The sequence below is a fragment of the Balearica regulorum genome, chromosome 19 (genome assembly GCF_011004875.1).
Source record: "Balearica regulorum gibbericeps isolate bBalReg1 chromosome 19, bBalReg1.pri, whole genome shotgun sequence".
Taxonomy (NCBI): domain Eukaryota; kingdom Metazoa; phylum Chordata; class Aves; order Gruiformes; family Gruidae; genus Balearica; species Balearica regulorum.
Genome location: NC_046202.1, coordinates 11,926,017 through 11,950,184, shown reverse-complemented (window position 1 = coordinate 11,950,184; position 24,168 = coordinate 11,926,017). Strand labels below are relative to the sequence as shown.

Sequence of the window (24,168 nt, the reverse complement as noted above, 5' to 3'; positions counted from 1 at the left end):
GCAGGACAAAAGTGCCCTGCGTGCTGTGCCAGAGCTGTACTCTGTCTGGGTTGAAAGCGCCTCGGGCAGAAAACATGACTGGCTACTTCCAGCAAACTTAGCAGCACTCCGCAAAGAGTAGGTTGGATTTTATTAGGCTTGATTTTAAAAGAAAAGAAACCCACCAAACCCCCACAAACCACCCCAAGGCTTGAGCCCTGAGATGGACTAGATCGCTTTGTTGAAGATGGGGGAGAGGTTGCGGCTGGGTAGCCACAAGGACTCCAGAGGAGTTTCCAGCAGGGTGTTTGAAAACTGACCCCCCCCCAATGCAGAGCACAGCAGACTATTTGGGCTACTGGAGAAGATAAGTATGGGGAAAGGTCTTGGCTAGACAGTCCTCAAGGCTCTTGAGTACCTGGTAATGCTGCTCAGATGATACCCAAAGCTATTTGAATAAATTGCTATTTGTAGTACCAGTACCCAGCTCTGCATTCAGGTATGTACATACATACAGATATCTCCTGTGCCAAAGGAATTGGTGAGCTATTAATTCCACACGTTGTAGTAAAAATGAGATCATCTTTGAAGGAACAGAAGAATTCTTGGGGACCCTCTATCCTATAGGAGGGGATAGCCCTCTATCTTGTAAGAGTCCCTATGCATGCTTCTAGAGATGAGGATGTCATTTTCTCTTTTATCCTTGCCATAGTTTGTACCATTTTTGAAGACCATAGACGTTAGTTAATGTCACATAATTCTCTTTCAGAGTAACTGATGGAGAGACATCTTGCTGATAGGGAGCTAAAGTGGGAACGGATGAAATAGTTTATTTGATGGTTACATTTTCTAGACAGTGACTAGTAAATCTCTGTGCCCTTGTGAAGGGCACACACAGAACTGAAACATAATTCAAAAATAGGAGAGTGGAAGTCTCTGATAATACAGTCCTGGTTTAACTTGGGGAAAAACGAAAAACCAAACAAAAATGCGTGACCTGAACGAGGAAATCCTAAGACTAACTGTATGTGTCTCTGAGTGGATAAACCAGGTTCCTTGTCTCCCTGGTCACTGAGGCGCTTGTGATGGTGACTTGGTACTTGCAGAGGGGTACCCGAAGTCAACAACCAGCCTCTCCAGGGTGATGCGCCAGATGATGCTTTTCTTTCCCAAATTAAAAGTGCACCAGTCAGAGAGCAGCTGGGGTCAGCTTTTCAAAGGAGACATGCTGATCAAAGGAGGCTTGGCTGCATGCTCTGCTGAGATCTGAGCTCAGCGGGAGCTGAAAGCTGTGTGCCACTGCCTCTTGCAGAGGCTTCTCAAGTTCCTAGGGTCCTGTGTTGAACCTGCTGCATGCCATATGAAATCTGCCCAGGCTCTGACTTTGCTGAAGTTCATTGACTGAAGACGGAAGGAGGCTCATCTACAGGAGCAGAGGCTGAGTGCTGCCGTGCTACGGCAGCCAGAACTGCAGGAGTGTTCATGTGCTCCCTGGAATAGCCACTAATGCTGTTTACTTTATCCCTGTCTAGCTTGTGATTTATGTGATCAAATGATTGCAGATAAAACCTCTACCCTCCTCTGGAGTGTATTTACTACATGCCAGATTTGCTGTAAACTGTTTTGAGAAAGTTACTTGCAAACTTTATGTGATGTTGGAATTTTCTGTCTGCTTATAAATCTGGCGTGGTAATTATCATAGTCCAATTGCAAGAAGCTGAGAGAGAGAAATTAATTAATTCCAAAAATGACTTACAGTAGCTTTAGGAATATGAAAGCTAGTCCTTTAATCTCAGTGTGTGGTTGAGACGATTCTTTCTTTTCAAATAAAGTTCTCATTTAGTACTGTCAACTTTCTGCAGAAGAACCATTAGTCCTGTCACTTGTTCAGGACTGAGCCTGGCTGCTTTAAAATGCACTAAGCTTCACTCTCATCACAAACCAGCTTTTCTACATGAGGCTGAAGCAATATCCACGAACACCTCTTTTTATCTTGGCTTTGCAGCATAGCATGTAATTTTCTGTACTGCTTGAGCTCCAGCGTCTAGGCAACGAGAGGTGAGCTGAGGACCTGGTTTCAAACTCAAGTCTTCGTTTTGTTTTGGTTTTTTTAAACAGACCAACCCCCCATCTGAAACCTCAGATATTATTCGAGTACATCAAGGCACGTCAAGGAAATGTGAAGTGACATATTTGGAACAAAAGCTTGTTTGTAGTCGGATGATTTCATATGGGGTCCTGAGCACTTGGTTGGCTATGGATGGGCTGGAGGAGTATTTGCCTCTCCTCGGCCCTCCCATGGGTATAATAAATGCGACTCAGATTGGTTAAACCTGCAGATAGCATTTTCACGTGGATGCTACAGTTGAGCTCCTTGCGTTTTCTTCTTTGTTCTGAAATGTCTCTCGCTGTTCAGGATGGTGTCATGTGTAAGGTTTTTTTTTCGAACGCATCCTCTGTGGAGTTGCATTTCATGTGGTTGCCAGCACGGATTCAACCTGGCTGTTGGTGCTGTGCTGGGCGAAGTGTGCCCAGCTCCTCCGGGGACCTGGTCTTCCTGGGGTGTTGCCAGTGGAGACAGACAGAACCTGGTTGGGTTTTTTTTGGTGTTTGTTTTTTTTTTTTTAAGACGCCTACTTGAAGCGGCATTAAACTGGCTCTTGTTTTTCTCTCTTGGCATTTGGGCAGCATCATTGAGGTCTTAGCAATGGAAAGCTTGACTCAAAAGTGACTAGAAAATGGCTTAACAGGGCACACAAAGCCGGGGCTCCGCGTGTCTGGGCGTGTGCTGCTCTGTGGACTCCTGCAGAGCCGGCTCAGGGCACTGGCTGTGTCCTCGTGTCCCCTCTGGTTCGGAAGGGCTCCAGCTGGTTTTGCTCAGTCTCCCTTGTGCCAGGGTGTATTTTAGATACAGGTGCACGGTTTGGGAGGGACTTTAGTTGATTTAAGCCTGGTTTCCCTCTTTTTGCAGGCGTGTCAGGAGTAAAAGCAGATCGCTTTGAGGAAGCAATGACAGCAAAGCACTGCGCGCTGTCACTGGTGGGAGAGCCCATCATGTACCCAGAGATCAACCGGTTTGTGAAGCTCCTGCACCAGCGCAGCATCTCTAGTTTCCTGGTTACAAATGCACAGTTCCCAGATGAGATTAGGTAAGAGTTGGACAAAATATCTCCCTACTAAAACACTTAAGTGCTGACCTGTGTTTTAATTCTGTTTTACCACTCAGCAGAGTCAACTCTGCATGAGCACTGACGATGAAAAAGCCCACTCGGCATCTGTTTGATTTTAACCTTAATCTCCCCGTGCTCCTTCTCATCTCTTTCTCTCCCCCAGTTTGATTTTCTTTTCTATGTCTCTTAAAGTGTGATTACCTCTGAAAGTGAAGAGAATGTAATATAGTACCTCCCGGAGGTGCGAGGGAATGGGAACAGCGAGTGAGCTGTATTTTGTACTTGGGGACATAGAAAACTGGTGTGAGTGTTTCCAACAGCTAGAGCAGGAGACTGAACTCACCAATTGCCTTTTTGGTTTGTCTGCTTCTCTTGCAGTCTGGTCTCTGGTCTAACTCCATAAGACCAGCCCTAACGGCTCAAATCAAAGATCTATACAGCTCAGCATCTCAAGCAGTACCCGAGTGCAGGATAAGAAAAGGCAAAAAGCACATACTCATCTGCAAAAGTGGGATCAGTAGTTTTTAACCTCCCTCTGAGGGACTTGAGCTGAACACTCACAACGTTTTAATGAACTTTGATGAAAGAGTCTTTATGAATGCAAAGAATCCCTGTTTCTGATGTTCTGGAGCATCCAGGCTGCTTTTAATGAAATCTGAAGCAATGTGACAAGGAAACGCGGCAGCGAGGTGGTTGGGAACTCGTCAGAATACCGTCAGCTAATAACGCTGACAAAATCCAGCCCTGGAGTTGCGTGAATGTGTTAGCGGAGCTGTATGCAGGGTGGCTTTGGTGCATCGCTCAGCTTGTCATTTCAGCTCAACGCCTCTCCGTTAGTGCTTTCTGGTAGAGCTTCCTTTTCATTTCCTTCTCGTGGTCTGAATATGGCAGTGAGGGGGGGAGGGCATGCAATTTTTGAGTGAGTAATTATACACTACAAAGGCATTGCAAATGATTGAATAATTGTGTAATCAAGTTACTTTAAGTCATGTATTATGTGCCTGATAGACAGAAATTGCTCTTTCCTAAAAATAGCATTTTAAAAAGAGGGCACACACTATATTTTGAAGCTGCATTTCTTAGGATCTACTGAATGTTTTTTAAAAAGAAATGACAAAAAAAACAGTGATAAAATGCTAGTCTTGCTGTCTTAAAAATTGCAACTGATCTCATCAAAGCAAATTACTTGCTTAATATGGGAACTGAAGGATGCACCAAGCTCGTTTTAATGTTGTCAGTGGAGGGGAGCTATCGTCTCAAAGTTAGTCCTCAAATAGGCAGTGTGACCTCTGGCATCCTGCACCAAATGGGGTGTCTGGGTTTAGGAGAGGGTCTGCTGGCTCTGCAGACACCCTGGCTGTGCCTTCCTCTCCTCCTCTTCCTCCTCTTGTATTTGGACTGCAGGTTCGTTTGCCTCCAGGCACACACATATTTTCGTAAAGTGAAGGATGTTTTATAGCACATAAGCCCATATTGAACGGTTCCCTGGCTCTTGTCCTCTTCCTCCCCTTGTTTCTGGTTAGTGACTGAACAAGACCCCTTGCATATGTGTTTGCGTTTATGAGCATCAATAATAATAATGAGCGGATGCTTATAACTGCTCACAAAAATGAGCATTTTCTTATTATCATAGAATGGTTTGGGTTGGAAGGGACCTCAAAGATCATCTAGTTCCAACTCCTCTGCCGCGGGCAGGGACACCCTCCACTAGACCACGTTATTATATCGATGTTTCTGTTCTTTGTATCGTTGACTAGGCTGTGTCCTGTCTGGCTTGTGAAACCACCTCATGGCTAGTGGCCTGAAGTCAATTCATTGCTCTTGAGTTGTGCTGTGCTACTCAGTCATGATTTCTGCCCAAGTCTGAATGTGGTAAATGCCGTGAATTTGATCTCCTGGATGAGATCTCAGCTGTCTAAGCTGGTTTGGAAAGTACAACCAAAAATTAAGGAAGAACATTGGAAAATCCATCCTAGTGCTGTGCAACTAAATTTCCTGTTAATTATGAAATGTAGCTGTGTTCTGGGAACATCAGTCTGTGCTCTGCTTCTCCCTGGTGCTGGTAGGACCCGTGACTGCCCTTCCTCCTTGTTCCCCTTTGCAGAGGATGCACGAGCTCATCCTGGCTCCGGTCCTGGCCACGGCAGAGCCCTCTGGACCGCTCTGTTTTTGGAGCAATGTGGGGCAGAATTCCCCCCCAGGATCTCCTCTAATCCCTTCATTTTCTCCAGTATAACAGTGTTGAGTCTGGCTCTTGCCTGTCCTCAGGATTCCTGTCCTCAGAGAAGAGATGATTTTTATCAGCTCATGTTTTGAAAAAACACTCGCTCCATCTTCAGCAGGGCCTCTTTTAATTAGGCAAATGCAGCATTAAGGAAAGAAAAGAGTATTTTGGCTGTGTTCTTTGAAACTGAATACTTCGATCCACTCAGGCCTAGAACATTTGGTCATTTTGGGAGATTGTGGCTTTGGGCTGCCAGTCCAGACAACCTTGTTTACAAAACAGGGTTGGTTTTTTTTTAACCTAAAATGTTAAATTTGTTCTGAGCTATTTCACTTTTCTGTCTAAAAACATCCAGAGAGAATATGTTTAGATAGGCTGTTTGAGTGTCCATGTGAGTGGTGTTTTCTGGACACGAAGAGCTCTGCTTGGTATTGTTCTGGACAGTTCTTGTCACTTCGTCACCTTTGTGGAGGGCAGGGGTTTGATGTATTTTTAGGTGACACTGTTTGGCAGCTGAACAATAGAGTCTAATTTGTTCTCTTTTTCTATAAAGAACCAAATCAGCTGGGACTGTAGCCTGCTTATTAACAGACTTCATGAAAAACCCTTGAAACTTAAGAGCTGAAGAGTTCCGTGGTGCAATTTGGATGCTGTCACTTCATCCTGGAGCCACCGGGGTGGAAGATGCCACGAGGGGTGGGATGCGTTACACCCCCTGGCTTTATTGGTTTTGTCTGTGGCAAGGGAGCTCGTTTTAGGTTGTTCCTCTTAATGCCTTTCATTATCCCTTTGGTAACAGACTGCAGCGGTGCTGCTTCTCCTTTGTACCCTTGGTGTTTATGGAAGGGATGAGACTCAACCCAGGCTCTTCACGCAGCAGAGGAGGTTTAATCTTTTTAGAAGTTACTGGTGTTGGGCTCATGGATGCTGTGCTCACAAGCATTATTTGACCAGAAAGGCTATACAGCAGGATTTAAATGAAACAAGGGCCTTGGAAGTGGAAGGAGAACACGTTGGGGGATTGAGCTTGGTTTTATTTTCTAACCAGCTTTGATTTCCCTTCAAAAAAACTACTTGACTGATGATACCAGCTGCAGGTCAGGTAAGTTCACCGTGTCCAGCAGTAGAAACTGGCTGAATTATGGTTGTATTTCTATTGACTGGGATTATTTTTCCATGGGCCAGGGCAAATAGAACTTGGGGAAGGGGCTGAGCTTTATGGTTTTTAACCACAGGGGCTATGGTGAGAAGCAGAGCCTTTCGGTGCCTCGTGTGAACCCTGGCAGCCTGCTTTGAGAAACCTTTCTGTGTGTTGCAGCTACCCTGGGGTGAATATGTTCCAGTTCATAGAATCATAGAATGATTAGGGTCAGAAGGGACCTTAAAGATCATCTAGTTCCAACCTCCCTGCTGCAGGCAGGGACACCCTCCACTAGACCACGTTGCCCAAAGCCTCATCCAACCCGGCCTTGAACACTTCCAGGGATGGGGCCTCCACAACCTCTCTGGGCAACCTGTTCCAGTACCTCACTACCCTAACAGTAAAGAATTCCTTTCTAACATCTAATCTAAATCGACCCTCCGTCAGCTTAAACCCATTCCCCCTTGTCCTGTCACTACACTCCCTGATGAACAGTCCCTCACCATCTTTCCCGTAGGCCCCCTTCAGGTACTGGAAGGCCGCAATTAGATCTCCCTGGAGCCGCCTTTTCTCCAGGCTGAACAATCCCAACTCTCTCAGCCTGTCCTCATAGGAGAGGTGCTCCAGCCCTCTGATCATCTTCGTGGCCTCCTCCGGACTCTCTCCAACAGCTCCATGTCTCTCCTGTCCTGGGGCCGCCAGAGCTGGACGCAGTACTCCAGGTGGAGTCTCACCAGAGTGGAGTAGAGGGGCAGGATCACCTCCCTCGACCTGCTGGTCAGTGAGGAAAAGGTAATTAAAATGTCAGCCAAGGCCTCTGGACATGATGTTCTTAGCTTTGGGGTGTATTATTTGTTGAAAGTAGGTTGTAACATCTTACTATTAAGATGATGGTCACTTGGCAGAGATGAACCACTGGACTTTGATAGTTTTCCCTGTAAATACTGTATAGTTCCTGACGCTACTGGACCAGCAGAGCAGCTTGTTCAGTGATACTGTATTTTATGTGTGCTTTGGTAGGAAAACACAAATTCAGCTAGCAGTAATGTCTGAAAACAACAATTCCCCTCTTCTTTTTATTTCCAAGGAACCTTGAGCCAGTAACGCAGCTGTATGTCAGCGTGGATGCCAGCACCAAAGAGAGCCTGAAGAGAATTGATCGACCCCTCTTCAAGGATTTCTGGCAGAGGTTTCTAGACAGTTTAAAGGCCTTGTCTGAAAAGGTACCCAGTTAAGAATTTTTTTTAATTTTTTTTCCCCTTTCTTCTGCACCTTACCTACTCAGGACCAAAGTAGAAGACAGAGAGGCTTAAGATGGACTGTAGAGTGGATTCTGGATGTGTTGGGAGCATATTTACATGTTTTATACATTAAGTCCAGCAAGTTTCATCAGTTTTCTGTGTGGGGAGAGCAGAATGTCTGTCAAATGGGACAGTAAACTTCACTGTGAATATAAGATGCTATGAGAGATTATAAAATATTAGAAGATTTCCTGATGAAGCGTTTAAACTGAAAGCAGACCGCTGAAGGAAAACTGGGAATTCAGGGGAGCCTAGGAAGAGGCATAAATCCCCGTGTGGCACTTAGCACTAATTCTCAAAGGTTCTCTTGAAATTACAATATATAAAGGACATTAAAATGTGTGTGCTGGAGTTTACTAGCTCTAGTTGCCCTCCTGCTACATAGAAATCTGCTTATTTCTGGAAGATTTACCCAAAACAGATCTAAGTGTAATAACAAGGGTGACCCTTTACACTCTCAGTGGTTTGTAATAGTTTGTGTCCATCTGAGACAGCCGAATAGCGACCTCAAGGCCTGTGGGATCATGTCTGCTGCTGTCAGCTCAGAACTTAGTCTGCTGTGTAACCGTTTTTGTAGTAATTAATGAAGTACTCGTGGTCCCAGCATCACATGAATGAGTGAGAATAGTGCTTCATGAGCATGTCTTCCCTCTCTTATTTATTGATACTGTGCTCTGATGGAAGCAAGTACTTCTGTTTACTGATTTGGCAGAAGTTGACATGTTACCTGCTGAGATGAACAGACAAGAGAGACTGTTTCAATTGAATAATGAAGTTTTCTGCCTTCTGAGATGACAATGTTGGACCATTTTCTGCCAAATGTACTTACATTAGTAGATCTGGGAGACTCAGTGTAACTGAGTGACACTTTCTTCTGCAAAGGCATGCGAGTACCTTGATCAAGCTGTTTGCATGCAAGTGTGCTGGCTGAGCTTGTTAAGCAAAATCTCAGGCCAAACTCCGAGCTTACAGAAATCAGGCACTAAGTTCTCTGCGTGAGTCAAGGAGGCTGTGGAAAGAAGGGGAGCTAAAATATTGAAGGCAAATATATTGAAAAAGTCTTTTTGGGAACTTGCATTTGCCCATCGCTTCTTTCCGTCTGCCTCTCTCGACCCTGGATAGATGTGGTTTATTCATTGCCATGTGTTGTCAGAAATTTCCTTGCAGAGAACTGAAGGTGAAAGTATTGGCAAGTCTGTCCATACAGCTAAAAATACTCTGGTCAAGGTGAAGAGGAGAGGAAAAAGCTCAACTAGCAGGTGCATTTTCTCCTCAAAGCAACTGCACTTTGAAGGGTCCTTGAAACACTGATAACACAAGAGCCAATTAATAGTTACTCCAATTGGTAATACACTGTTCTGTCAGCCCCTGCTCGGCTGCATATTGCATCATCACATGTGGGGGGCAGCAAGTCTGGGGGAAGCTGCTGTTTGTTAGGTTTTTTCTCTTAATGTTATACATGGTTCTGGTACCCAAAAACTATCTCGACTGCTTCTGGGCAGAAGCACCTTTCTGTTTTCCCTCTGAGCACATTGCTTGGTGTTCACGTGGGATGTTAAGCACCGTTCTGTAGGACTGTGATGAATGAAAGGTGGTGAAAGCTAAGGCATCTGCTGAGTCTCAAGAAATGCAGCCTCTGTGTCAGAATAGGTGGGGAAGTGCTGATGCATTGTGTTGGGAATGTGATGGTAATATATCTGGAAACAAAATACAAGTCCCGTATTTTCCCACTGCCTGACAAACCATCCAGGCTTATTCAAGTCTCCTGAGACTGAGACAAGCTGGCATTGCAGCTGATATGAGTCACTGCTAATAAGAATCACGGATAGGTTTGATCTACACGCATTTAAAAAACAAAAATGGGTGAAGGGAATTTTTAAAAACACAACTTGTACCTTGCTGTGTGTTGTGCTGTTCCTGCAGTTACCCTGCTCACTTGTGTGCTGCTGGCTGTCCCCAGGGCTCGGTGTGGCAGGGATGAGTAGTTAAGAGACAGGTTCTGCTGCAAGTTGTTGATAATCCAGACAGACAAGTGGGAGAAAGGAAGAGGAGAGGACACGGTCCTAGGTGAGAAAGGAGTGAGGATGTCCTTCTTGGCCATTCTCTTTCCTGCCACCAAAAAGCAGGCCGATTCCTGTTAAAAATAGAAGTGGAAGTGCCTGGGCAAAGAGGTGGGTTTCAAATCTGTTGCCTTAGTGAGATAGTTATACTGATGATGATTTTAACTGAAGTTCTGCACAAAGTTCTCGAGCCCTTAGTAAAGGAGTAAGTTTGATAATGAATTGTTCCCAGTGTGATTTGACAGCAGCGTACAGCATGTTGGTGATTAGTTGCTACAGCATTTTCAAAGGAAGTTCAGGAATAAAAGATAATAATCTTTTGCGATATTTCTTTCTGCAGCAAACAACAAGAAACCCCCTCTTTGTCCACTACTACTCAGAGCAAGTTTTATCCTTTCAGGAGTGATTCTCATTGAGATGATCCTTGTGTTAAATTTTCTATGCTGAGAAACGTTTTTTGAGAGAGGAGTTTGACTCCCAGTAGGCTTCGTTTGTTTCTTGTCATGTGTCTTCTGCCTTCCAAATTAAATGGAGAGGAATAAAAAGACATTAACATGTGTGATTTAGAATGTGCCCTTTCCAAACGTCATGTTTAAGCAGTCTTGTAATCTCATCCTCTGACAGCCTTGAGTTCATCAGAAGGATTGAGAAGTGACTTGACTTGATAGACAAGCGCTTGGAGGAAGCACGAAGGATGTGAATCCTTATCCTCATTGTAAGGATGAGAAATCTGTTCCAGTAGCTGAAAGGCATTTCTTCAGTTGTGCTTCTTCGGTCTTATGCATGTGAGAAAGAGGTACAAATTAATAAAGAGGGTCCAGAAGCTCAGAACGGAAGAGGTAGATTTTCCATCCCTTGAAGTTTTAGCATCGAGTTGATGCATGTTTGGTTTTTTCTCTTCCCTTCACAAATACCATTAACCAAACATGTGCTGTCTGAGCAAGAAAATAAGGAGCCGACATTCTGAGAGCTCTCATCCGCCAGCAGCTGGACTTGTGATCCATTTGTGTTTTGACTTTGTGCTGTTTCTCTCAGCGTTACTAGACCAGATTCTGTAAGCTGAGAAATCTTCAACTGTTGTTCTTATTGTTGTCATCTATAAATCACCGAGTGTTTTCCCAAGCGATAGGGATGTTGACTGAGACAAATGGGAATCCCCCACTGAGCTACTGATAAATGGAGTGAGGATGCAGGGACCCAGTGTGGCAAAAGTGCTTACGGATTTCTGCCCAAGCACTTTGAAAATAACTGGAGAAAAGATGGTGGTGGACATAGCAGCAGAACATGCTCCATTTGTGGTTCAGCATTACATTGCAACATCTCTGCACGCACCTCTTTCCACCTTGAGAGAGGAAGACATCTCTTGAAGCAAGTGTCAGCTGCTCCATGGACGTTCATGGGCTGGATGAGAGTTGGGGAAAAGGTGTCGCTCATGTGCTCTGAGGAGCACCCTTCCAACCTTGACGTGGTGTCACCTCTTCTGTCTGTAGCTTCTTGACTTAATCATGATAAATCCTGCCCAGTCTGCTCGATGCATTGTACCTCACGGTACTTGCTGTGCTGCCAGACACCAAGTAGGCATTGCTGAACTGCTTTAACTTCAGAGGACAGGTGCCAATGTTCTCTTAAACAGATTGGAGCCATGCACAAAGCAAACGGGGGGAAAAAAACCCGTTAGGTTAATGGATGTTAAGGCACTGCAAGAACTGATGATGAAGCAGAACCTTAACCTTCCCGTCCTTCCAGGAGGGTCACAACAAGCAAAAGAAATGGTTTATTGGTGCTTTCTGCAGTTTAGTTAGACTTGTGTCTTTAGACATTGTACATGACTCTTGCTTTAGATCTCAGCTAAAACCTTGCCCTCAATTTTTTTTTTCTACTTCAATGGAATTAAGATTTCATAGAGAAACAGGATTGTGGCTCTGTAGGCGAGGTATAGCAAATGTCTATTTTGTTGGGGGGTTTTCCCTATTAAAAAAGGGCTAAAAAGGAAAATTCTCAGCTCTGCTTGTCCTAGGATATCACATATTTAACAGTGCATGAATGTGGTGCCTGTGGCTATGTTCTCCTTGCTGGAAGGTGCAAGAGATGGTTTGTCCAGAGAAAGGCACAAAACATAAAAAAAGTCTCCTGTTACTGTCTTCCAGTTCTACATTAGCACACTGCTTACAGGTAGTTCCTTTTAGATTTCAGGATGATGAAGACGCCAGCTTGCATATTTAAACATTTCCAGGCTTGCATCTGGTGCTGTTTACTTTAGTCTTTTTTTTTTTTCTTTTTCCCCCCAATGTGATCCTTTCTGCAAAGTTACCCTTGGCTTCTATGTGATTACAAACGTAGTGTAAATACATCGAGTTGCATTTTAAGCACGATTTTGGGCTTATTATAATATATGACAGTAACAATTGCTTTTATGAAAAGAGCACATTTGATTTGCATGGAGATTATTTATGTGGTTACTGGGGGAGGGGAGCTGGTTTGTAGAGCCTGATCTTGATCTTTCTGAGCTAAGTGACTTTTTAAGGAGAATTTAAATGTAAAATTTGCAACAGATGTTAGAATCAGTAATCAATTTTGCCACTATAAATTTAGAAGAATTTGATCTTCTGCACAGGAAATGCTCTCCACCAGCTGTGTGCTTGTTTTAATGGTTTTGCTAATGAGACTTCTGGTGTAAGCCTTTTGAGATGCAGTATGATGAGTGTGACAAAGGTATGATGTTTAATATTAAGTTATTGTCTCTGAAATACATCATCTCCTCTCAGTTTAGCTTACAGCAAGCAGCAATCCAAATGAGGCTTCAGTGAGATTCTTGGCTGCAGAGGGAGTGAAATCTTATTTCTTCTGTCTGTTCCATTACCTCTTGGTTTGCTTGCAGGCAAGAAGAGGGGGCAAAACGTTCACAAACACACTTCACAATCAAAATGATACGTTATTCCAAGCTGCTGGTTGTTACTGTGTGTCTTATGGAGTCAGGATAGCGAGGCTGGGGGGGGGGGGGAAGACAAAGTGTCTCTGGCCAGCTAGGGGGTAAAATATATGTTGTCTTAGTCCTTGTCCAGTGCTTTGTCTGTTATCCCACATCAGTCCCCTCCTCTGCATTCCTGCCTGGAGCTTTGGGTTATTCGTTTGCTGCTTGTTCTTGCTGGGGAGCAGTTATGGCTGCCAAGAGGCTGCCCCATTGCCATCCTCAGCATTGGTAGGAGGCACTTCTCCCCCTTTCCGTGTCTTTTAGAAATGGGCTCTGGCTATGAAGTGTAAATGGGAGAAACAGAGGGTCTTCCTCCTCTTCCAAGTTCACTCTTCTACTCCTTAACTAGCGCACGTTTTTCAGCTTGCCTAGCTTTTCTGCTGTTTAACATTTAAGAAGCATTTGCTATTCTTACCCTTTATTAAACATGATCTTTCTTTTGCCTTGAGCTCTTCCTAGAGGCTGCATGAGAGATGCCAGACTTGGCTTGTAGAGAACTTGGTTCAAACCAGCCTCTCCTCCTCCTTCCAGCCCTTCTGTTATTTATTACCCCAATCACTAGCAAAGGGTGTCTCTGTTCCCTGGGGCTTGGCTTGGGGAGCCAGAATGCCCAACTACCCCCAACAGGCTCCATGGTCCTGGGGATGTCTTCTCATGTTTTCATTCTCTAGTTGTGAAATAGAGCAGTAGCCTTCACAGAAAAGCACCCTGAGAAGACAGAGCATGTGTTTTGTTTTTATTTCAACTCTTAAAAAGGAGAGAGCGAGCCTAAAATTCTGTTTGTGGCAACTAGGCAAAGGAAACTTGTATCTGCACTTTATTTTAAAACACGCTTTTATTTAAGCCTATAAAGTTGAAGTAACTGGGCCAAATGCCATAGATGGGGACTGTACAGAGCATTGTGTAATATTCCCTTCTGCTAAATGCATTAGCTGTTGGATTTCTCTACTCACTGACCGATTATCAGTGGCTCTAGCATGATGATTCAGATAAGAACCATTTATTGGGTTCATTGAATCTATTTATCTGACATTTCAGGAAAGATGAGTTGACAAAGCATCTGCCAGAGTGATCTGTTTTCTCATCTTGGACGGTGAGTGTATAATTGAGGCGAAAACATTGCAAACAAGAAAATGGATTTTATGGGAATGTGGTAGCAGGTGTGCTGGTGCTCCTCTGAAGCAGAGGGAATGTGCTCATGGACTTGTGCAAGGCAAATAAAATCATTAAGACTTACTGCTTTTGAGGTGGGGGAGAAATCCTCTCAAAGGGGTTGGCTGCAATGGTCTGTGTCATCCAGATGTGTTTGGCTGAGGCTGGGCTGCTGGGTCCAGGCTCGCAGCAGTAGCTGGAGTGAAATGTGGACTTGGTGCCCCAGGGCTGCTTAGTGCTGCATGTCGTCTGGTGGGGTGGGCTCTGGGAAGGCTCTCCTGCCTCAGGGTGAGGTTGGCTTACTCAGCTCAAAGGTGATTTGAACTAATTTGGTTGGTTTGGGGCTGAAGCAGCTGAGGAGGGCTCGGTCTCTTCCTCCAGATCTCCTTCAGGGCAGGATCCTGCAGCAGGTAGGTGGTAACAGAGCTCAGGGACTGGTTGTGTCTTCAGTGTTCTGCTTGCCAGTGATCTTCTTCCTCTACTCCATTTTCAGCTTCTTGGGGCTACCCGAGTGCCAGCGAGAGCGGAATCTGACCCTAAACTTCCTTTTTCAGATTGACTTTTAGCAATAAACCAGCTCATGCAAAGAGGTGTCGGTTTTCTTTGTTGCACGTAGATGTTTGTGCCTTGTTCCTTTGTATAGCTCTGCCCCCCTTAAAAATCCAAAGGGAGCCGGAGTTGTAAGTTGGGTAATTGTAACTTTGAACACTTGTTGGGGGGTGTAAGTGATGGCTGGGATCAGTGGGGTAGTCTGTGACCTCCCAAACCACATGCCCCATCCCTTGTTTCCATAGCTGCTGAAGTTGCCCATCTGGAGCCTTGTTGACTTGTAAGTTGTACATTTGAGAGCCAAGTCCTGCATCTTCTCTTTGGATGAAACCACTGTTGGATTTGCCAATGTAAGAAACACAGGAACTGCAACACACGGATTCAGTCTCCTCTGAATCTGCTAAGTTGCTGGAGCACCTTTCATATAAATTTGTGAAGTTTATTGTCTTGTACATTCTTGAATACAGAAAGCCGGTAATTTGTAATAGTGACAAAAGGTCAAGGCAAACTGGCAAATCAAAGGTGATATGTTTTTCATTTTTTACACAATTAAGGCCTTTGTTATGGGTAAACTCAGCTTCTCGCAAATTTGTTCAGCCATTTCTAAGTACAGTAGTTGGGTGAAGTTACTATGCTAATTTGAGGTTCTCCCTTTCTTGTTATCCAAAAGAGCACGTGGCTGCTCATAAATCTGGTGGAGGAACTGATGTTAGATGCACTGTAAACGACCTCCTCTAACTGCTTAGTTCTAAAAACGGAGGAGCATAGGGAGTATAGGTGGTGATGAGCCCTGGAACTGGAGAGCTGATGATCCATAACACTAATGCAACTGTTTACAGACCTGCAAAAATGTGTGTCTGCTTCATTGCCTTGATCTCCTTCTGGCTTTGTGTGTTGAAATTTGCTGGACAATCTTGAGGAGCCTTGTCTCCTCATAGGGCTCTTCTGAAGACTCCAGCTTTCTGTGAAGGCTTTTTGTAGAGATTATGTCTCTAAAAGAAAGCTTTAATTTGAGGTGTCAGACTTCCAGGTAAAGTCAAGCATGTACCCCTGATGGCAGGCTCCTCCAGTGGGAGCAGAAGTTGCCCTGTGCATCCAGAGACACTTAGGACTTTGTTAAACCCTTTGTCGTGATTTTTTTTAAGAGGCAACATAATTTTTAAATCCATATATCAGGCTCATGAATGCCTTTTGAAACATGCAATATTGTATTATTGTTACAGATTGGACTCGCTCCTTTACAGAAGGTAAAGACTGTGTAGCATAGCTAGCTTCATCCAGCACTTGCTAGACAGCATTCCTGCCAAAGGCCCTGCCATGCCAGCAGTTGCCCAAATAGAAAGTTGCCATTTTTGTCCAGGCTGCCAGAGAGGCCAATGAATTACAGTTGTGGAAGGTCGTAATTTAACAGTTAAACCTGTGCCTCAGTGAAACGAGGTGAGGAGATGGAGCTCTTCAGTAGCAACATGCAGTGCCTCATGCCGGAGGTATGTCCGGCAGGTCTGAAGCTGGCCGCTCTGCAGGGGCGGGACCTGCTACTTAGACCCTGACACTAGCCCTGGATTTTGCCATGGCTTTGGGTTACTTCTGCAGTCTGTTTTAAGAGATTCATTCTCTCTTCTTCTTTACCCAGCCTCTGTTGCATTGAGCAAATCCCTCCGATTGTGCTCTAATACTCCATTTTCATGCATTGCTTCTGTTGTAGTTGTCTGTGGGGAGCTGACTTGCAAGTCTGATGGAGCAATACTGCACCTGGAGCAAGGAGGGGATGGCAGGATGCTGAGAGCTCTTACATTTTGTGTGTTGCTTCAGGAGAATCTTACCTGGTAGCTTTCAAAGATGCTCGGTTACTTCATGCTCATGTTTGGTTTTTTTCACAGAATGGTAGGGGTTGGCAGGGACCTCTGGAGATCATCTAGTCCAACCCCCTGCTAAAGCAGGATCACCCAGAGCAGGTTGCACAGGATTGTGTCCAGGCAGGTTTTGAATCTCTCCAGAGAAGGAGACTCCATAACCTCTCCGGGCAGCCTGTTCCGGTGCTCGGTCACCCTCAACGTAAAGAAGTTTTTCCTCATATTCAGATGGAACTTCCTGTGGTCCAGTTTGTGCCCATTACCGCTTGTCCTGTCACTGGGCACCATTGAGAAGAGTCTGGCCCTGTCCTCTTGACACTACCCATTAGTTATTTATAAGTATTGATCAGATCCCCTCTCAGTCTTCTATTCTCCAGACTAAACAGCCCCAGCTCTCTCAACCTTTCCTCATAAGAGAGATGCTCCAGTCCTTTCATCATCCTCGCAGCCCACCGCTGGGCTCTCTCCAGTAGTTTCCCTCTGTCTTGAACTGGGGAGCCCAGAACTGGACACAACACTCCAGATGTGGCCTCACCAGGGCAGAGTAGAGGGGGAGGAGAACCTCCCTCGACCTGCTGGCCACGCTCTTCTTAATGCACCCCAGGTACCATTGGCCACCTTGGCCACAAGGGCACATTGCTGGCTCATGGAGAGCTTGTTGTCCACCAGGATTCCCAGGTCCTTCTCTGCAGTGCTGCGAGAGAGTCTGTGCACTTGAGAGCACATCAAGCACGGGAGTGGGACTGAGAAGAGATGATGAGACCCATGGGACTCACTTTGCTAGTGCTGGTGACTGACCTCCTTAGAGCTGGTGCACATGGGGATGTCCCTCCTCATAGGTATAAGCAGTCCAGATCAGGGGTGCAGTCTGTGATGGTCACCCAGTGGTTGTGGATGTGTAAAAGATAGCGTAGCAGTTTTCATCCTGTCGAGACAGGAGAGGTGGCTGCCTGTGGTGGATTGCTGGACACATCTTTGCATGGCCGCAAGGGGGGCGGATTATTGTGCAGAAACGTAGTGCAGTTCCTTTGCAAGCAGAGGTGATGGCCGCCTCGTGAGCTGCAGTCTCTCCAGACGCTGCTCTGTGACGCTGACCTACCCGGCCTGTGAGGCTGGGGCAGCTGGGGGTAAAATTTCTCAGCAGATGGAGATGATGGGGCAGGGGCTAAGGAGTTCAAGTACTGCTGCCTGCTCTGAAGTGGTGATACACTCCAGGAACGGTTGTAGAGTATCTGTAGGGAGCAGTCCTATAAACCGGTGGGAATGGAACAAGTCCGGGCCCTTGAGGCTACTTGCTCAAAACAAAGGGCCAGATACAAAGCCTGCAGGAGCTGCTGAAAGGTTCCCGGGGCTACATCTGACGAGCACTCAGGGAGGTGCTGGTGAGAAGTGCTTTGGAGCATGGTTAACATCGGCCACTGGCAAACGGCAGTTTTGCAGCTGGATTGACCTCCAGACCCTGGGTGCATTGCAGAGCGTCATCCTGGTGCTGTTAAGGGGCTCCTTTACAAGCCTGCCCATACGGAGCATCATCCCCATGCATGCTCGGATGGGGAATGTCCCCTCTCCATGTGTCACCTCCTGGCACATTGTGTTGGGTTTGCATGGCAAGGTTTTGCTAGCGGAGGGGGACTACAGGGGTGGCTTCTGTGAGAAGCTGCTAGAAGCTTCCCCTGTGTCTGATGGAACCAATGCCAGCCGGCTCTGAGACAGACCCGCCGCTGGCCAAGGCCAAGCCAATCGGCGCCTCTGTGATAACATATTTAAGAAAGACAAAAACAGTTAGAGCTTTTGCAGCCGGAGAGAGGAGTGAGAAGATGTAAGAAACTCTGCAGACACCCAGGTCAGTGCAGAAGGAGGGGCAGGAGGTGCTCCAGGCGCCGGAGCAGAGATCCCCCTGCAGCCCGTGGTGAAGACCATGGTGAGGCAGGCTGTCCCCCTGCAGCCCATGGAGGAAGGATGAGGGGGTGTAGAGATTCCACCTGCAGCCTGTGGAGGACCCCACGCCGGAGCAGGTGGAGACACCTGAAGGAGGCTGTGACCCCGTGGGAAGCCCGCGCTGGAGCAAGCTCCTGGCAGGACCTGTGGATCCGTGGAGAGAGGAGCCCACGGCAGAGCAGGTTTGCTGACAGGACTTGTGACCCTGTGGGGGACCCACGCTGGAGCAGTCTGCTCCTGAAGGTCTGCACCCCGTGGAAGAGACCATGCTGGAGCAGTTCGTGAAGGACTGTAGCCCATGGGAGAAGTTGGTGAAGGACTGTCTCCCATGAGAGGGACTCCATGTTGGAGCAGGGGAACGATGAGAGGAGTCCTCCCCCTGAGGATGAAGAAGCGGCAGAAACACCGCGTGAGGAACTGACCGTAACCCCCACTCCCCGTCCCCCTGTGCCGCTGAGGGGGGGGCAGAGGTTGAAGCTGGGAGTGAAGTTGAGCCTGGGAAGATGGGAGGGGTGGGGGGAGGTATTTTAAGATTTGATTTTATTTCGCATTCCTCTACTCTCTTTTGCCTAGTAATAAGTTAGATGAATTCCCTCTCTCAGTTCAGTCTCTTGCTCGTGACGATAATTAGAGAATGATCTCGCCCTGTCCTTATCTCGACCCGTAAGTTTTTTTTTTCATTGTACCTTTTCTCCCCTGTCTAGTGAACAAGGGGAGTGATAGAGCAGCTCTGGTGGGCACCTGGCCCTCAGCCAGGGTCAACCCACCACACACGTCTTGCTGTGCGTCGGCACCATGCAGGAGTGCTCTTGGTCCCCAGTTCAACCTGGAGCTCCACTACTTAATGGGATGGGCAGTTAAAATGTTTAAAGCTTATTTACCTATCCATAATGTTTGTTACTTCAGAGCCTAACTCCTGAGTTAGGGCTTTACAAGAGGAGCAGGCTTGCAAGGATTGCTTAATCAATAAGAAAGGAATTTATTTCAGACTCCTTGTTTATGTTGTTCTTTGTTAAATGAAATGGGCAGGATTTTCAGCAAATGGTGGTCAGGCTTTTGGTTCTATTTTTAGATGATTTGGACAAAACCCAGAAGAAAAATATTATAAATCCTTTGCTTCGCAGACTGTGAGAGTGATTTTTAACGAGGTAATTATGTTTTTATGGCGGATTAATCTCTGCTTTCATCATTTGACTCTTGAAGTTGCATTGCTGGTTTGTTGTTTCCCCGAGATAATGAGAGTCAGTTTATTCTCTTAAATACAATAGCCCGTTCCCAGGCTTCGGTCGAGACTGCATGCCGTGCCGTTACTCACGTGTCCGTCGCGGCTGCATCGCTGGCTGCTGCCGTCTGAGTTATTCCCATGAAAGTGCTGACATTTTGTCAAATTATGGATCCTCTTCTTACCTTACAGACATGGTGCCTCTTCATTTTTGATTATCCTGCAATTGCTCACTTAAACCATCATTGTTACAGGATTATTTAACATGCAGTTTATTCTTCTATCCTGTATCCCCCGCTGCTGAGCAAAAGGCACTGATTTTGAGGAATATTCTTTCAGAGCCCTGCAAAATTTCAGTGGGATGTTGTTTTCCTGGCTGAGATTTCCAACTACGGAGGTCCATAAGGAAGCATGCAAGTCTTTGGCTGTACGTATAAATAACTGCTGGGATGGCTTAAAAGTACTGAACACCTGGCAGCTGATGTGGGGCAGACTGGGTTCCTGCATTGGATCCAAAGTGACTTTGGTGAATGTTCAGTTCCTTCTTTAGCCAGAAGCGTTTGGCTAAAGCTGGGCTCTGTTTTTAAACTGCTCTTGTCCCTCGCTTTGCTTTTTTGCACGTTATTGTTTGAGGTAAACTTTCCTCCTTGTCCTCCGCTTTGGGGTTTCCTCATTTGTAGTTTGTTCTTCATATTGTCCTCCTGACTTCTTGCACTGCCGGGGTTACAACTGTGCACAATTAAGTGAGATGGTTGAAATGGGGCCTCTCCCAGACCACCACCACCCCAGGTACCATGGGCCACCCTTGTCTTTGGCCAAGCCTGAGACATCGGGTGATGGAGCTAGAGAGACATGGCAGCGTGGAGCTGTTGCCAGGACGTTTTGGGGAATGTGAAAGAAATGGAGGCTGTGGGAAGACCCAGAGGGTGGTTTCCTCACAAGGCTGCTCTGAATGCCGCTGCGTTCCCACCCGTGGCCAGGCATGAGTGTGTCTACCCCATCCTGGGACTGTGCACGCAAGGTGCTGGCCTGGATGAAGGCAGAGGTGCCTACTCAGCTTAAAGAGAAGTGATTTTTGAGGTCAGATGAAAGCAAGTCAGGGATTGTCCTGGATTTTGCCCCTCTTTGGCAAAGGGGCTGTTGCAGATGGGATGGAGCCAAAGTGGCCGAGCAGGTCAGCTGCTGGCAGAGCTCCTGTGCTTGTCCTCACTTTGTGTTGAAGAGCAGCAGCTGGAGCTGGACACAGTGCTTGTCACTTGGTGCCTGCCTGGCAGGTCCCTGCTGCTGTGGCAGCTGCTGCTCCGACCCGTGGGACTGCTGCTGCCGTGCTTAATTGGAAGGCGCCCGTGCAGAAAAGGTCCCGATCTCACCTATATCTGGGAGCCTTCGCAAGAGCATCCGCTGTCAAGCTTCTGGTTTAAGTTCTTTCAAAGTCAGTGGGACCTGGGCACAAACGTGGAGCGTTGCTGAAGGGTTTTATCCTGGGGAAAGGGCTTTTTAGTTTCACGCATTCACTTTCTGCTCGGATTGGGGTCTGTCTTTGGTTGCGATGACTCTTTGGCACGGGGCTCGGTGGGAGCACTACCCAGGCTCGTGCTAATGCTTTTTCTGGCTGTTTGCTGTTAAACATCCCCACTTCTCCAGGAAATGAAATATCATCAGGCTGTGTGGTCTGTTTAACAGCAAGCTTGAAGTTTGTTTCTGCTGATGATTTGATATGATCTGTTTTAATGCTATTCTTCTATTTTAAGTTACATTGCATTGGACTACTTTCCCTTGGTATAAATTTTACGTGATAATTCCTTGAAACTGCCCTAGAAATACTGGAAAGAAACAAATAATCACTGGAATATTGTTGGTGCTGATTTACAACAGTAAGTGTGTTAAAAACGAAACCATGGAAGATGGATAAGGAGCAGTCATGGTTCTGGATTTATTTAACAAGAACATTTTTAAGTCTCAGAACAAAGCTGTGGCTGTACTTTGTTTTATTTCTTGAGATTTTTAACTAAAAAAACCTGATTAATTTCTACTGAAGTGTGAAGCAATAAAGTAGATTACAAGCAATAGGTGGCGAGTACAGGAAGAATGATTGTGGAGGGGAATGTGGCTTAAGATGCTGATTTAGGAAGGTAAGATAATGAAATTTGAGTTATTTTCTCCTTGGTTTCCAGTCTGAATCACTTATTCTTGTGCTTCGTACATCAGCAGGACAGGTCACAGGCTGTGAGGGGCTTTTCTGGTGTAAAATCCTGGCTTGGGAATTAATGCTGATGTGCTCGTCTTGCTCCAGGATTTTCTTTTTATTTCGAGGCAGAATTTCAAAGCTGGTCAATAAAAACCAATTTTGTATCATACGAGAACAGTTGTGTTGACTGATTTCTGTCTTCTAAAAAAACTAGTGCAAATGAAAAGTCCAACTTTCATGTTTTTGTAATTATTATTCGTGACAGTTTTTTAGTCTTATTTTCAAGGCTCTAGAACAGTAAGAGATTTCATATGGTGTTCAGACTTGACACCTCCAAGTAATAATACTTTATAGAGACAACTTTGTTTCTTACATGAGTATATTAATATTAGCTCTTTGACACCTGGATCTCAAGTCAGTCCCCTTAGACCAGTCCCTCATCGTTTGGACGCCTGCACCTTGTAATGGACTTTGTAACCTGATTGTCTTGCAAAGAGCAGGAATGGGTTTGCATGAAAAAAATAGTACCAGGTTTGTGTTTTGGTTTGGTTTGTTGTTGGGTTTTTTGTTGTGTTTTTTTTTTTTTTTAAAGTTTGGGTGGTGGTGTGTTTTGGTTGTGGGTGGGTTTTTTTTGGCATTAGAACTTGAATGTTGTGCTGGAGCTGGTGCAGGGTCCCAAAAGAGGGTAGTGGGGATGAGGTTGGCTTTCTCCCCTGTCCTGGGATGACCTGGGGACAACTGTCGTGCTGTAGATCCTGGGCAAAGACCAAGCTTTGGTGCTGATCTGTAGGTAACTGCTGGGTTTGGGCATGCTCACTTTTCTAGCAATAAAATCGAAGTTCTGAGCAGAGTAGCTAATGTGTTAATTATCCTATGGTAATATGCACCTTTTTTTAGCAATGAAGACAAAGCCTCAACTTTCTTTAAACTGGTGTATTAATAGCAAATGCTTGAACAATGTATGTTTTTAGTAGATACCTACGCAGCATAACCTATTCAGGTTTTTTACTTTAATGACTGTATTAGCCTGAAGAAAGGAAGCTGAAAACTTTTGTGCTTTGTGCTGAGTTAATCTTTGAAGGGAAAAAAACCCCTCTGTTGTGCAAATCTGCCCGGCAAAATGCTCTTGGGTGTTTGCAATGTGACTTTTAGGAGGACGTCATCTCTCCAGTGCCCATGTTCAGGGCTGGTTCTGTAGTGATAGATGAGCCCGAATGAAGTGATGAGCCCTTTATTTAAGGGGAGGGTCCCAGTTGTCAAAAGAATAGATTAATCTGCCATCCTTTCAAGGGCACTGAGTTTTTCCCTGATGTTCTCCCGGAGCGTGATGGGTGCCATAGCTCATCTGCAGAACTTCTGGGAGCCTGCGGGCTCAGCAGCTCTGGATTTGGGAGAGGCAGACGTGATCTCCAGTCCTCTTCCAGAGACTCTGTCTCCAGGCTGAACTGGAAGGGTTTGGAAAGCTGTGAAATTTGGGGGGTGTTGGCATTTGAGATTTCCTTTTGCTGTGTTTTGGATCTTTTATCTTTTGTGGATTTTTATCCATAAAGATGTGTGGTACTGAATATGGTGAATAGATACTTGGCTGCAGGGTTTTTCTTCCTCATCGCATCCCTGTGACAAGTCATTTCCAAGTGTGAAAATTGCTTTGATGTCTTTATTCAGGCCTCGCTCACTTAGAGGGGTGTTGCATAACCCAAACAAGGGAACCGAATTGAGCCTTTGGAGAGGACGGCTTCTCCCTTTGCAGGGGCTGTCGCTCAGAAAGGGCAGCTTGCCTACTGCTGCCGTGCGGGAGCAAGGAAGCCTGCCAGGAGCGCCAGCGCCGTACCAGGCTATGGGATCACACACGCGTTTCAGTTCTGAGGCTGGTTTGTATCACGACCAGAGAGGGTCCTTGCCAGCTCTGAAAATACGTCATGAAGTCAGTTTGCACGTCGAGCCTTTCGTGGAAGGGAGTAAGAAATATTAATGAAACTGAGAAGCTGGCTTTTGAAGTGGCTTCCTGCTCAGCATCTAATACCTGCAAAGGATCGGTGAAGTTTTGTGAAAGGAAGAGCAATTCTTGTTTAGAGTCTGCACTGTAATTTCTTTCCCCCCCCCAGAGTGCTTTTTCCATTTAAGCAAAGCAGTGTTTCTATTGACAATATTGGTTTTGTTACTTTTCATTAGCTGCAAAATATGGATTTATGTTGAGTCATCTGTGAATGAAATCTCATTTTCTAGCAATAAAATGATTTGATCTAAGGAAGGTATGTGAGCATTCAGAATATCTGTCTTTAAGCTAGTGTGCTGAAATCTGGGGTTTGGTGTGTTTACTTCCAAATGGTAGGACATTGTTACTTTGCTTTATTAAAACAGCAATTTCAAGTGACACCATCCAAGGTAAGGGTCTTGTAGGACCTCAGTGCATGGTGTGG

The 24,168-nt window shown here is 45.7% G+C and overlaps 1 protein-coding gene across 3 annotated transcripts in view; it reads left to right on the top strand.

Moving 5' to 3' along the window:
• TYW1B (tRNA-yW synthesizing protein 1 homolog B) overlaps window positions 1-24,168 on the top strand; it is a 110,282-nt gene that overhangs the window by 48,772 nt on the left and 37,342 nt on the right. For all 3 annotated transcript variants that reach the window (XM_075771687.1, XM_075771685.1, XM_075771686.1), the window contains 2 exons: window positions 2,951-3,128; window positions 7,602-7,737. In XM_075771687.1, the coding sequence (XP_075627802.1) occupies window positions 2,951-3,128; window positions 7,602-7,737 (314 nt within the window). The remainder of the gene's footprint in view (window positions 1-2,950; window positions 3,129-7,601; window positions 7,738-24,168) is intronic.